This window comes from Danio aesculapii, chromosome 19, assembly GCF_903798145.1.
Source record: "Danio aesculapii chromosome 19, fDanAes4.1, whole genome shotgun sequence".
NCBI lineage: Eukaryota > Metazoa > Chordata > Actinopteri > Cypriniformes > Danionidae > Danio > Danio aesculapii.
The window spans coordinates 34,394,468-34,409,695 of NC_079453.1; the positions used below are offsets into that span (position 1 = coordinate 34,394,468).

A 15,228-nucleotide genomic window follows, 5' to 3' on the forward strand; every position below is an offset into this window, starting at 1 on the left:
GCGAGCCGAGCGTGTGTAAGTGTGACTCTGCCTGGCTTTCTTCAGCTCTGCCTGTTAGTTCGGATAATATCTGATGGACCCGAGCAATGCGCAGCAGGTTCCTTTCAAACCAACAACACATTTTTGACAAAACAAACCGCTTTACGCTAGTGTAAGGACGCGAGTAACTCTGTTCTGAGACCGCATCATTTTTATTCACATTATGCCATAGGAGCCGTGAAGAACTTTCTGTTTGGAAACATCAGTGGGCTGCTAACTAAACTAACTGCGCGGAGCAACAACAACACTGGATGTAAGCTCGCACTTAATAACACGTAGCTCTTATGTAAAGTGCTTTGTTTTAGTCTTTAATTGTGATGCTCGCTGATCTGGCAAAAGCAGCGTTGGTAAGCAGACGGAGAAATCCATTTCCAGATGTCCATCATCTCTCTGTGCTAGTAACAGGTGGAGCTCATTTCACTCCATCTGTCCGCTGCTGAAGTGGTATTTATGGGCAACCAGGTTGACAAACTGTCACACCTAAGTTACGCCGAAGTTCCTACGACCGACCCGAACGGACTGGACACGGAAGAAGACGGTCCGCGGATTGGGGTCTCCTACATTTTCGCCACCGACGACGACGAGCTGGACGACGGTCACCATCAACATGTCGATGCATCGCAGCAGACGGAAGAAGAAAAGCACCATAGCGAGCTGGACTGCGCGGTTTACCACAGAGACGAGTGCGTTTACGAGAAGAGTGGCAGCACTGCGGAACTGGAAACGTTCAGTCCGGAGAATTTACTGAACAAATGCAAGCCCGGCGACTTGCTAGAGTTCGTGTCCGCCGGGCAGTTCCCGCACTGGGCTGTGTATGTCGGGGACTTCCAGGTGGTGCACCTGCATCGGGCGGAGGTCAAGAACAGTTTTCTGACCGATGCTAGTCAGGGCAGGAGGGGCAGGGTCGTGAACGACCTGTACAAATTCAAAGCCCTTTGTCCCGACATGGTTGTGCAGAACGCGATGGAGCAGGTGGGCGCAAAGGACCGAGAGTTAAGTTGGAGAAATTCGGAGTGTTTCGCCGCTTGGTGCAAATTCGGGAAACGGGAGTTCAAGATGGGAGGGGAGATACGGATAGGAAAGCAGCCGTACAGATTAAAACTGAGCTTGCCCGACAAACGCTTTCATGTACTGGAGTTTCAGAGTTTGGAGGATTTGATCATGGAAAAGAGGAGAAACGATCAGATCGGCAAAACAGCCGTTATACAGGAGTTGGCGCATCATTTGAGCAATAGCGGAAGTGAGGCGACCGTTCATTGACATGCAACAGGTAGTGGAGAGAAATTTAACCCGAGAACAACATATGCGTGAGTCTCACGAAGCCAGTCCAGAACAGTTCACTGCAAAGAAATGTATGAAAACAGTTGTTTTTTAGGATACAGATTCTTGATTTGTCAGTACTGAGTACTAGTGACATTCATAAAGTACTACCAACTCATCATGTCAATGCATTGGTCCCAATATTCTGCCTTGTTAAAGACTATATGATCTAGCAGAAGGATTTCACTTTTATTAAAAGAAAAAACATTTTGGTAATTACTTGTCTTGAAAAATTTGTAATTAATTGCAACCAAACAGACAATATTATAGCAGAAGATACTTTAGACTTATGGAAGTGACATCTCCATTTTCTCCAAGAGAAAATACATTTTTTTAATGACTGATAAACATATATATATATATATATATATATATATATATATATATATATATATATATATATATATATATATATATATATATATATATATATATATACAGACTTGCTGTGACCTCTGAGGTTGTTAATCGATGCATTTGCTTTCGTTAAACTAATTTGAGTCACATTAATTCTTCTTTTTTTAAACAGTATTGTTTAATAGGTGAGTTTGTGCAGAAAAAAAACTGCATTATGCTCTGTAGATTATTCCACCAATCAGAATGTAGCGGCCATCTATCTCTGTCAAGAGATTTGTAGCTCCACCCAAACCGATATGCACATTTTGATACACTTTGTTTCAAATCAAAGTTTGTGATATTGTGATTCACCTCCTGGCTGGTTAGTTTAGTTTAATTCAGGGCCCATAAAGCATTAGTAGACAGTATTTTTCATAGGAAAAATGAATTGGAAATTACTTTTAGGAATCAACGCTGCTTATGTGAACAACACTTAATGTTTTCTGCATGACATTTCCTCTTCAAATTGTCATTGTTCTAAAGCAAGATATATTTTTACAGGATTTTTAATGTGATGCAATAAAATGACATATACAGCTGAAGTCAGAATTATCAGCCCCCCCTTTGATTTTTTCTTTCTTCTTTTTTTAAATATTTCCCAAATGATGTCTAACAGAGCAAGGAAACTTTCAGTGTGTCTGATAATATGAAGTCTTATTTGTTTTATTTTGGCTAGAATAAAAGCAGTTTTTACATTTTTTTAAACGTTAAGGTCAAAATTATTAGCCTCTTTAAGCTATTTTTTTCGATAGTCTACAGAGCAAACCATCATTATACAATAACTTGCCTTATTACCCTAACCTGCCTAGTTAACCTGATTAACCCAGTTTAGCCTTTAAATGTCACTTTAAGCTGTAGAGAAGTGTCTTGAAAAATATCTAGTAAAATATTATCTACTGTCATCATGGCAAAGATAAAATAAATCAGTTATTAGAGATGAGTTATTAAAACTATAATGTTTAGAAATGTGTTGAAAAAAAATCTTCTCTCCGTTAAACAGAAATTGGGGGGGAAAAGGGGCTAGTAACTCAGGGGGGCTAATAATTCTGACCTCAACTGTAGTTGATTTTAATAGAATCAAATTAATTAATTGAAAATGAATGTGGAGCTAGATGATGAAAATGAGAATTGGGAAATGTAAATTTTCACTGTAAACTGATCTCTCAGTTGCAGTTAATAGCTGGCTAATTTGTATAAATTCATAAAAGTTCTACTATGAAAATGTCCACTAAACAACATCACTGTACAAATTTATACAAAACATTAAATAATTATGAATTGATTAATTAATTAATTGGAGAGTCGAGTTGAAAATATCCTAATGGTCCTACATGTATGCTACATCTACTTTAAGCAAAAATATCCCTTAATTTTAGGGCTTTGTGAGACTCATCTATATGTTGATATCTGAAATGATATATTATGACTAATTAAGTTTGAAATCTAAATAATTTCACCTTTAAATATTATAAGTTGGATGGTATTGTGATTTCAAATAGGTCGGCTCTCGAAATGTAAGCTGTTGTCTATAATGTACTGTTTATAAGCTCTCTGAGAGTTGAAAAAAAGCCATAAATCATCATCATCATCATCTGTGGACTTTACTCTCTAAAGTTTCGGCACAAATGAAAAGTAAAGTAAACAGCAAGTAAACAGTGACTGAATCCACCTGTTTATCCTCTCTCTCAGTTATTCCTGCTTTTAATTTTACACAATCCTCTGAGAATGTACAGTATTTGACCTCACAGCTCCTTAGTGAGGTCAGTATGGCGCATTTCTTAAAGCAATACTTCACCCAAAAATGAAAATTGGCTGTTAGTTAGTTTATTGCCAGGCCATCCAAAATGTAGATGACCATTTTTTTACTCAGTGGAATATTAAAGCAGATTTTTAGCTGAAACTTTGGTTTTTGGTTATTCATAAAATGCAAGTCATTATACGGTATGCATCAGGAAGCATGTCTGGCTGTGGATTAAAGGTAATACTGTAGTAAATAATCTTGCACTCACTGTCACTTCGTAATACCCCAGTGTATCATCAGGAGCCACGACTCGCATGTAATTCTATTTAGCCACTTAATGGTTGTTTTGGGCGGCATGGTGGCTTTATAGCAAGAAGGTCGCTGGTTCAAGTCCCGGCTGAGCCAGTTTGAATTTCTGTATGGAGTTTGCATGTTGGCCCCGTGTTCGTGTGGGTTTCCTACGGGTGCTCTGGTGTTCCTCACAGTCCAAAGACATGCGCTATAAGTGAAGGGCATCCACTGCGTAAAACATATGCTAGAATAGTTGGCGATTCATTCCACTGTGGTTACACCTGATAAATAAGGGACTAAGCCAAAGGAAAACAATGTTTGTTTTGACTCTCAAAGTGTCTCTAACCATTGACCTCCACTTTATGAACCACCAAGGACCAGTTTCAGCTACAAAAAAAATCTTCCTAAGTTACAGTACATCTTGAATGTATAGAAGATGAGTCAATTGTTTTCAATCTTCGTTTGTCCTTTTAGTAAATGAACATTAATTCAAAATTTAAAATTAAATTAAATTGCACAATGAGATCTTAAAATTTAGATTTTGAAAAGTTTGAAAAAGGGACTTTTATTGACCATGTTTGGGTTGGTGTTGTAAATTACGGTAAAAAACTAGTAATAAACTGCCAATACATTTTATGTAATGTTACAGACTTAATTCTATATATTATGTAGTAGATTGCTTCAAACTACTACAATGTCAAAAGTCACTTTAAGAGTAAAATTTTTCGCATCAAAACATCCGTGCATCACAAAATACAGAAACTGTAAATTACCGGATATTTTATACAGTGTTTTTTCTCATTTGATCTTAGTAAAGGAGAATTGTTTTTCCATTTTAGTTTTAAGTTGGCGCTAATTTGTATAAAATCATAAGATCTGCTCTTTCACCAGTTTTTGGTATGTTTAAGGCAGGAGGACTTCATTTTTCAGTACCTTTTTGATCAAGCATTCTTAAAAAGGAACCACAAATTTGGCAAAAAAAAAAAAAAGAAAAATAGTTACACTGTGTTTTACTTCAAACTTATAAACAGTGAGTACGTTTACATTAGGAGTGTCCAAGCTCGGTCCTGTAGGGCCGATGTCCTGCTGAGTTTAGCTCCAACTTGCTTCAACACACCTGCCTGAAGTTTCTAGTATATCTATTTAGAGTTTGATTAGCTAGTTCAGGCGTGTTTGATTAGGGTTGGAGCTAAACCCTCCAGGACAACGGCCCTTCAGGACTGAGCTTGGACACCCCTGGTTTACATGGACCCCTATAATCTGATTTTAATGTGATTAAGACAATACTCCGATGAAGAGTCTACCATGTAAACAGTGATTTCTGATTACCTTAATCCGACTAAAGTCATAATCGAACTAAACAGAAATCGAATTAAGTTGTGGAGTATGTCGATTTTAGTCGCATTATTGAAGTGCAGTACAGACATGTAAACACTGCAATCAAACTATTTTGTCGCATTTTGTGACAGAATAGTTCATACACATACGGCTGTTTGACACTATTCTCTGCACTTACCTGAGTCAGTGAAGGACCACAGACACCTCCATCGCAAAATGCAAAGGTTTTATTTCCCATTCGGCATGCGGTATCAAATTCCATTAAAACTTCCAGCAGTTCATACTTGCATCCAATATCTTGTTTGTCACAGGGGGCATGTATGAAATGTTCCTGAATGAAAGATAAAACTGCCAAACTGCAAATAAAGTCGCAAATTAAAAATGAAGCACCCAAAATTACATAAAACTCCAGAGAAAATATGGAAAGCATGTTGACGCAGTGAATAAATCGAATTATGTACTGTAACATGGAAAACGGGATCATGAAAGGAACACTCTAAAAGCCACTGATACTTTAATCATATTATTGTCTTATTCAGATTAAGGCAAATAATTCAAATACTGATGTCCATGTAAACATTGTCAGTAGCAGCTTCATACTGTAGCATTAAAAGAAGCTACACGAGCTTGTTTTAAAAAATCTGATAGAAATCATTTGATGTAGTGTTTTAATATTCATCCTGAGCCTCTTCAATACCTTGCAAACTCTCCACGACTTTCATTTGTGAGGCTGCCAAAGTTGGCTTACCCTCTAATTGTCCTCCCACTTGAGAACTTTAATACAATTCCCTCCGTGTGTGCGAATTGAATTTAATGGCGTGCGGCTGTAGAAAAGAAGCTGAAAGCAACAGTTTGGATTAAATAAATACAGCAAAGGCTGAGCCGTAAAATACCACGTAGGGTATAATTTACACCTCTGCTTCGAGAACGCTATAATAAGAGCCCTAACAAATGCCAGCCATTTAAAGCAGCACTGTTTAATCATAAGATGCTGATCAGGCCTCAAGCTGGACTTTAACCTCACGAGAAAACATCAGGTGATCGAACCTGAGGTGAAAAACACAATGTCACCGAAACCGGCCGTGACTTATCTCTCCGAACAGGAGCCGTGTCTTCGAGATATGCCGCAGATGACGTGTTTTGTTGCAGGAGCAAAGGGTGTTTTATGGGTTTGTGCCCAATCGCGCTGCTCCAGGGCTACTCTGAGTAAACAGGGATGCTGGGAAACAGGGAAGTAATTACAACTGCCATACTGTGAGTGAGTAATGGCTGCCCACAAAGGCAACAAGACAGTCTTTGTAAATCACTGGAAAGCCAACACTATTGCCAGCTTGAGACAACAGTCCCCTAATGAGCACTTAGCGGGTGATGTTTTGAATGTGATCTGACTGGAAGTGCAGGTTCCTCTGCGGAGAGTTAGCAGTTGTTTTTTGCGCTAGAGCTGTTTTTGGGTTGTGCAGAAAATGAGAATAGAGCAAGTGTTGGAAATTCCAGAGGGAGTCCATGGCAACATCCCGGGATTGCCAACAACTTTGACCTCATGGTTGAACAGCTCTGTTGGTTCAGATTATGCAACTGTGACACTAGGCCGTACATACTGGGGAGGAATTTTCATTAAAGTTCACATGAACTCAAAGCTGCGACCATTTTGTTTTCATATTGTGACACAGTTCCTAGAGAAACAGAATATTAAATGAGAAAACAGTGGGCGTGGCTTGTTTTTTTCTACTGCGAGCTGATTGGATGTAGTAAAGTAGGCATTTCATTCGGAAAGCTCAGGAAAACGGTTTGGGGAGAGTTATTACAGCCTAACAGACTCCTCCATCTCACCATTTGTTTTTGTTGTCAAAACTGGCAGTTGGAGTGGCCTCATACCTAAAATATACGTAATCTGGTGATTTAAAAAAAAAAAAGGAGGAAGTGTATTTTCAGATAATTGGTAAACAATACTACCACAAAACTAGCAATATGAGCTAACAAAATCATATGGTTAGTTTTGAAAAGGTTTAGTCATCAAATCCCACGTTGTTTTCATATAGGCGCATGTTTTTGTAATTAAAAACAAATCTATTACTTCAAATTTTTTTATTAATTTAAAAATACGGATATCCATCAAATGACATTATTTTTTATCATATAATGTAATAGAAATTTAATAATTAACTGAAAATAATTAAATATTAACTGTGTTTTAATACTTATAAGTTATGTCTTATTCTATATTCCTAATCCTACCCAATAACCCAACTACTACCTTACTAAGTTTTAATAGTCTGCTGGTAGATTATTAAGCTAATAGCTTTAGTTAATGGTTACTAATGTGAATTGTACATTAACATAAAGTATTAACAAACAATGTAATGTAATATAAAAAAGTAGTTGAGCTTCATTCAACAAATCCTAGTGTCCTTATTGTTGCTGCACACTATACGTTAATTAATTCATTATTTAATAGTAATTTAAAAAACTAAATACTTGAGTCATTCACAAAATCCTGAAAAAAAAGAGTTTCTTTGCACTCAAAGGGTTCTAAATGCAACCTTTTTGGAGGGTAAAAGGTTATACTGGGCAAGTATAGAAGCCCAGGGTTCTATATAGAACCTCAAGGAACCCTTTTTTAGAGTGTGCATATGGAAAGTTGATCAAAAAGTTACTTTTATCAAATTAAAGTGTATATATTTTAACTGCATCAGTAAATAATAGTAATTAAGCTAAAAAAAACTTACCAAAATTAAAAAGTTATATTAAAAGGCCTCATTTTTAAAAATCCAGTAAGCTCAAGAAATCAATCGAACAATCAATCAAAAAAAAAATCAACCAATTTTTGGGGGGATGGGGGAACCCATCATCATATACTCTATATTAAAAATTCAATTACTTAGTACGATATTTTTAATTTTTTGCTTTTCACATTATTATTAATTTAACATAAATAAAAACAATGAACCTATGGCTCTTATAATCTCATTTACAATCCCATTTTGACTGCTATGCCATTATAAATAGCGAAAATAACCCAGCGAAAAATGCTTCAAGACAAAGCAGAATCCTGGTGTGACTTCAGTAAATCAGTTTTGGCCAATGCAAACAATTATTTTTCAAGAGTCCAACATCCAGCTGTGGAAGGGAACGTCTGACATAGGTGAAGTCTTCTTTCGCTACTGAATTGTTTTTAAATAAAGAAAACATTTGACAAGTAACTTTTATTCTAAATCTTGAACCTTATTCCTGAAAGAAAACGTGACCAATAAAAAAGTGTGAAGCACTTTTATAAGAGAGGTTTTTATTTTTATTCAAATTCTGACTGAGGAAAGTTGAATGTGCAGGCCAGTTTGTTATTTGCTTAATAAATGACAATAGGCTACAGTTTTTAATTTAAAACTTTTTTTCTAATGATATATGATGTAATACATTTCTATTTTTAAAATAAATATTTGTTATTTTTCTTTATTCTAAATATTTAGGAAATGTTTTTGGTACATCAAAAAGTGTGGTTATGATGACCATCCAACAAAAATAGTGCTTAAATGTCACCTAAATTCAGTATTTAAGACTTTTTTGCTAAACATAAGCCATGGTTACCAAATTTTCATCTTTAAAAAAAATAATTTTTTAAAAATACCAGCAACATATAAATAAAATAAGTTCAAAAAACAGAAATAGTTCATTTTATAGTCAAGCACAATTCATCAATTCTCAGTGTCTTTAACAGTGTTGAGGGAAAATTACTTTTAAAGTAATATGTTACAATATTGATTCACTTTTTAAAGTAGCAAAATGTGTTACTTAGCTAAGTAATGTGTTATATTACTGTGTTTTTTTTGTCTTGTCTGCACGTACTTAAGGCTATAATATATTACTTTTCACCGTAACCTTTCCCAAAACTGCTCTTTAACCACTGCTTGGTTTCTGGCTGTTCATTACATCACATTAACCAGATTGAGGTGAACTTATGAAGCTCATTTGTCAATGCTTAAATAGCTTTTATCAACTTAATCAAACATTCTAATTTAACCACAGCAAAACCTTTTCCCCGCTTCTCATTATCTCATTATCATAGACTCTTCACACCTGAGTCATTATGTAAATCCACTTCACGCTGTAATGTCTGAAGCATTCAATAGACTTTCATCATTATATTTCATTAATATCATAAATGTAGTCATGGCTTTCTTGTAAATTACCATGCAGGTTAAGAGCGTGTCTTTAAATGATACACCTTTGATATCCTCAGGGCTTCTCTAAATGCCTTTTTGAGCTGCATTTAAATTATGTTAATAGTTTAGCGTTGAAGATTGACTCTTTTATAAAAACTGTGACTTCTCCTTCACCTTTGTATTTGGTGCTAACTAGCAGGAAGGAAGTTACATCATGTCATTTACTTTTCACACTTCTTTCATGAACCTTCCTGTTACAAGCACAAAGCAGCTGCGGTGTGTATAAATTGACACCTTGAATGTATATGTTTTAGTCATCTTCATTCTGAGCATTTTTGAGATTTTGAGCTTTAAACAGCACCCATTTTACCTCTTTTACAAGATGTAAGTTAAGCATTCGGTGTCTCCAGAATGTGTGTAAAATTATAGCTCAAAATACCCATCAGATAATTTATTTTAGCCTCCAGAATCTACCCATTTTGCTGTCTTCAGTACAGTGTAGCTGTTTTGGTAGCCTGCGGCTTTAAATCCAAATGAACTGCTTCTCCGATCTGACGTGCGTGCCTGCTTCTAATGTGTTACGTCAGATAAACAGCCGTCAGTGATAGAGACAGACACAGATGAAGCTAAAATACAGCTTATTAATTAAAAAAACAAGTGAGTTTATTTCCTGTATTTGTGGTGGAGTTTATTCAAGCCTTTCTGAAATAATGAGTCACACACAAATGCTGTTTGCAATATACACACACACATATATATGTGTTTACTGACACTATGTGGCTGTGGTGATTATAGCAATTAACAATAACATAGCAATTTTACTGTCTTTATTACAAACAGGCCCTGTTTTTAAAAATGTTTAAGCTTATAAAGCTTATAGAAATCACAAAATGTTGGAACAAATAATGTGTACAAACGTGTACATGTTATTATAGAAACATGGCACCTGTCAATCAATCAGTGGGTGGGGAAAAATGTGATGGGCCTCAAAATCACTGGGATTTGGTTCCTATTTTAATGTCAGAAAATAAATAAAAGAGACTTGTTGGGTTTATATAACTCCAATATGACTGGACACACTATACCTACACACAGTTCTGTTCAAACAGCTTACAAAAGTTGATTTTTACTATAGGTTTATCAATTTTCAACAATTTACATAATTTATTAGTGGCTTATTACCTGTCTATTATTAAAAAATGAACCATTTATAGGCAATTAAAAAGTATGATATTTTTTACATCCCCAGTCCTACTTAATATCTACTTACTATAATTAATAAGCAGCTAATTAGCAGTTTATTGAGCTAAAAGTTAATGATTTGTTAAATAGCGTGATTGTACAATAAAATAAAGTATGATCCATCCATATGGGGAACAAGTCTCTTTCATACATAAGAACGGCCATAAATATACAGTATCAAAATGCTCTCAGATATGTAATTTAGGTCTAATGATGAAAGAAACTTCTAATAAATAAATAAAATTTAAAAAGAAATTTAAAGGTTCAATCCTTCAAAACATTGAGTGAAACAATCATTGACAAAAAAGCAGCGTTTAAGACAGAACAAAAATCCAGTGTTGTAACAATGTGACGACCTGTGCGACAAAATTAAATTAAATGCTGATTTTTTTTAATTTCTAATAACCTTTCTCTAGTTCAGATGATCATTTAAAAAGGTTCTTGAGAAGACCTTGAGAAGAGAATTTTAAGAATGTTGGTTTGGTAACATTACAAAAAAAGATTACTATGGAAGTTAATGGTACCGGTTCTGACATTGTTCAAAGTACCTTCTGTGTTCAACAGAAGAATGAAACTCAAACAGGTTTGGAACAATTAGCAGATGAGTAAAAATAAACAGAATTGTTATCTTTGGTTGAACTATCCCTTTAATATTAGCTAGAAATATGGTGTGTAAACATTAGTGCAGTAACTATTAATATTACTTTTCAATGTCTTAGAAAGCAGCTACTTTAAAGGTCCTGTGAAATTCAAATAACATATTTTGATGTTATAGTTTCAGGCTGTCAGTTTTTAGGATATCTATAAGCAGTTTTTAGGATGTCTATAAGCAGTTTTAGGATATCTATAAGCTGGTGTGCTCCAAAACAGTGACCAATTTCGCATTGAGAAAATATAAAACTGATTTAAACATTTCACAGCTTGCAATTTGTCACTTCCGACTTGATGGATCAACGCTTTTTTTTTGCATCATATCATGCTTCAGTTTCTTATCAAATCTTGACCAATCACATTCTCTCTAGTATCTGACATACTCTGCCTTCTTCAAGATGCTTCTCATTTGCTTTTCATTTGATGCGCTTGAGTTCAACCAATCGTTTTTATCACTGGCAGAGCTGATAAAAACGAAACGCTATTGGCTGTTTTTTTTTTTTTTTTAAAGGGGACGAGCTACTATACTGTAGGTCTCGCCATGTCTTTATGTTTCAGTTGAAATTACATCAAACGTCGAATAAAAAAAAAATGCATTTCAAAGCATTTCACAGGACTTTTAATGCTGTAATTTTTCTCTAGTGTTGAGAATGGATTGTCCATACTGTAAATGCTTATATTACATAAAAGCTCCATAAAGCATATCAGCCAATCACAACCATAAGTGAGATTTGTGCAAGTTTTTGCTGGAACTCCTGACTGATCCTTTAGTTTTATTTTTCGTTTGGAAGGCAATGACCCAATTTTCCTCCACATTGATCTTTGGGGCTTTGCGAAGTGCAGATTATAAAACACATTCTTATTAAATAAATATTATATTCTACTCATATTAAAAAAAAAGACTTTTAGAATGTCTTGACAAAATATTCACTTTACTAATCCAGTCCTTTTCCTCGCTCAAAAACCCTTTTATGAACTAAAAATAAATATCCAAGAACGGTACAAGTGTATTTTATCTATAACACAACATCATTTCTCAGTTATTTTTCTTAAATAGTCCTGAAACCTCTTGTGGATGTCTGTTTAAGAGTCACACATTTACATTTAAAAAAATTTACCCATTCCTTGGTTCAGATTTGTTCTGCCAGATTAGACGAGAGTGTCCTCTCATACCAAATATTTTCGATTGAATTTTGCAGCAATTTCAAAAACGCAAACCTTTTTTCCTCAAGCCATCTTTTTATCCCCTTTATTGTGCGCTTTGTGTCTTTGTCCTGACGGAAAATCAATCTTCACCCTTGACACAGATCTCTGGCTAACAAAAACAGGTTCTCCAAGTATCCTATGCTGGTGAAAAAAAAATCAACTCCACAGCATAATATTGAGGCATATTTGCTTTTTTTTCATATATAACGCTTCACTTTTAGGCCAATAAGCTCAATTTTAGTCTCGTCAGTGCACATATTTTTGCTTCAAAAGGTTTCACACGTTCTCAAACTCCAGGCTCGATTTAATGTCGAGCTCAGAAGTGTCTTGCTTCTAGCCACTCTCAGTCAGGAACTGTGAAGTGCTGCAATGTGTGTTGATATCTGGGCTGTTTCTGCTATTTCTGCAGCTCTTCTGGTGTTGTAACCTGCCTCTCTGATATTTCTCTGAGAGCTGTCCTTGTCCTCAGCTTTGATGACAGAGTCAGATTGTTGTATCAGGCTCTCATGTTCAAAGTTTGATGGTTTTTCCCTCCTCATGATTGTATACCACATTGTGTGTAGGGCTGCACAATGTATCGTTTCAGCATCGATATCGTAATGTGCGACTCTGCAATAGTCACTCTGCAAGATCTGCAATGTCAAAATTGGGATTATAATCCACCTCAGAACATGCGATTTGTCTAGTTTTCACAAAGTTTAACTCAAATATTGTGAAAGGTTTTTATTTGGAAGTGTTTCTAAAGGCCTGTCACAGTGAAATTTCAAACGAATTTAAACCAAGAAGTTATAAAGTTGAAGCTTTAACAAAGATTAATTGTTTTTATTTATACAATGAAGACTATACATTGTTATATGATTGAATTTCTGTGCCCCAATACTGTTAGATTCCACAGAAAACCATAAAATATGATTCATTTCATTTGCGTCTTCGTTGTAATTTGCTTTGTTGTAATATGCTTCTACTTTGTTTGTTATTTTTATTGCAGATAGTCCCCCACAAAGCAATATCAATCGATCTAAAACTTAAGATGTTATAAGACAACTTTTGAAATTATATTGCAATATAAATTGCAGACAAAAACATATTGCAATGTCAGTTTTTTTCAATATTGTGCAGCCCTAATTGGGTGTTTGGCCATACACAATAAATCCGCTATATAAATGCTCATTACTTACAGTACTTCTCTAACCAAGGTTGCCAGGTCCAAGAATATTTTCAGCACAATGACAACTCAAAACCTACATAAAAGAAATGGAAAGTAGTCCTATAATTTTGCTTGTTCAAATCAAGTCAATTGCTCGATTTCCACAATGGAAAGGTTTACATGTCTTCTCTGATATTTTGTGATACACCTACACTACCAGAAATAATGTACAGTATAGAATATAAAGTTATGCTGCCGTGGAAAAAGAATTAACATCCATACATCTCTGCAATTACTCAAATAATTATTAATAAAGTCATCTGGAATGGCAAAGAAAGTGTTCTTGCAGGACTCCCAGAGTTCATCAAGACTCTTTGGATTCATCTTCAATGCCTCCTCCCTCATCTTAACCCAGACATGCTCAATAATGCTCATGTCTGGTGACTTGACTGGCCAATCCTGCAGCACCTTGACCTTTTTTTGCTTTCAGGAACTTTGATATGGAGGCTGAAGTATGATCTTGATACCTCAGGCTGTTGATGTTGCCATGCACTCTGCAGATCTCTCACACGCCCCCATACTGAATGTAACCCCAAACCATGATTTTTCCTACACCAATCTTGACTGATATCTGTGAGAATTAAACAATGCCTGTAGTTACCTTTCTCAGATGTGGGCATAACTGATGTTCTGCTCATTTAATATACGACCTGCCTCAGACGATAGTTTTACTCTCTCACTTGCACTTTGGGTTGCCAGGTATTTCAGGATAAATGTCTATTTATAAATGTCTTAATTTGAATTTGCAAGAAAGAAACAATATTGTGGCTGCATCATGCTATGAAAGTAGTTTCATCATTTTTCCATCAACTGTGACCCTGGCAACACTGTATATAACTATATCTATAAGTTTCATTGGAACACTTCCACTTGATTGTGCGACTTCACACAATCAACAACACTGATAAATATTGTGTAATATTGCAGATTTTCAGTAGACAATTCAATGTTGAAAGGGAAAAAAGTAGGTAGTGGCATATAGAACACCAAATATGTACAATTTCAGAGCAATACTGTCCTGAATCAATCTTTTAAAATAGTTTTTTTTTAATGAATCACTTGAGTCAGAGATTGGATGATTCATTCAAAAAGAATCACCTGCCTATATATATATATATGCCTATTTCTGAATGAATCAGCCATTTTGAGCAAATCATTTGAATGATGACTAAAATTATTTGTTTTAGTGTCATTTTGTCTTTTCCATGACAGGCCTAAACCAGCCAAGCATAAAACCAGCACAAAAAACATCAAGTATGTTAAATTAAAGAGGAAAGTATATATTTCTACAATTTTTTTCTTGTTGTTCTTTAAAGTGAGTCAAGGCCAAGCTTTTCTGAATGCTTTCAATGCGACAAAAGAGTCTGAATGAAACCTCTGTGAGATCTAGAAGCAAGTTTCCTTGAAATATATTAAGACTTGTCTTATTGTAGACATATTCGGCCTTTATATAACTATTATTACAACTCAGCAGATATATTCTATTTGCAAACAGTCATTTATCCATACCTAATAATCTGGTAAGTGAAAGCTGTGTGTTTAATAATACATTGTGCACAATACTAAAAAACATTTCTATTACAGTTTACAGTTCATTTGAACAACAGTTATTTATTTCATGATAACATTATTAAAATAAT

At 35.1% G+C, this 15,228-nt stretch overlaps 1 protein-coding gene across 1 annotated transcript; it reads left to right on the top strand.

Annotated features, from left to right (window-relative positions):
- lratd2a (LRAT domain containing 2a) lies at positions 1–1,688 on the top strand. Its single transcript, XM_056480032.1, has one exon. It carries the CDS (start codon positions 490–492, stop codon positions 1,297–1,299), a length of 810 nt encoding a protein of 269 aa, XP_056336007.1. The 5' UTR covers positions 1–489; the 3' UTR covers positions 1,300–1,688.
- The last annotated feature ends 13,540 nt before the right edge of the window (positions 1,689–15,228 follow it).

Excerpts from the sequence above, each read along its gene's own strand:
- lratd2a (XM_056480032.1), top strand. The coding sequence starts at position 490 with ATGGGCAACCAGGTTGACAAACTGTCACACCTAAGTTACGCCGAAGTT.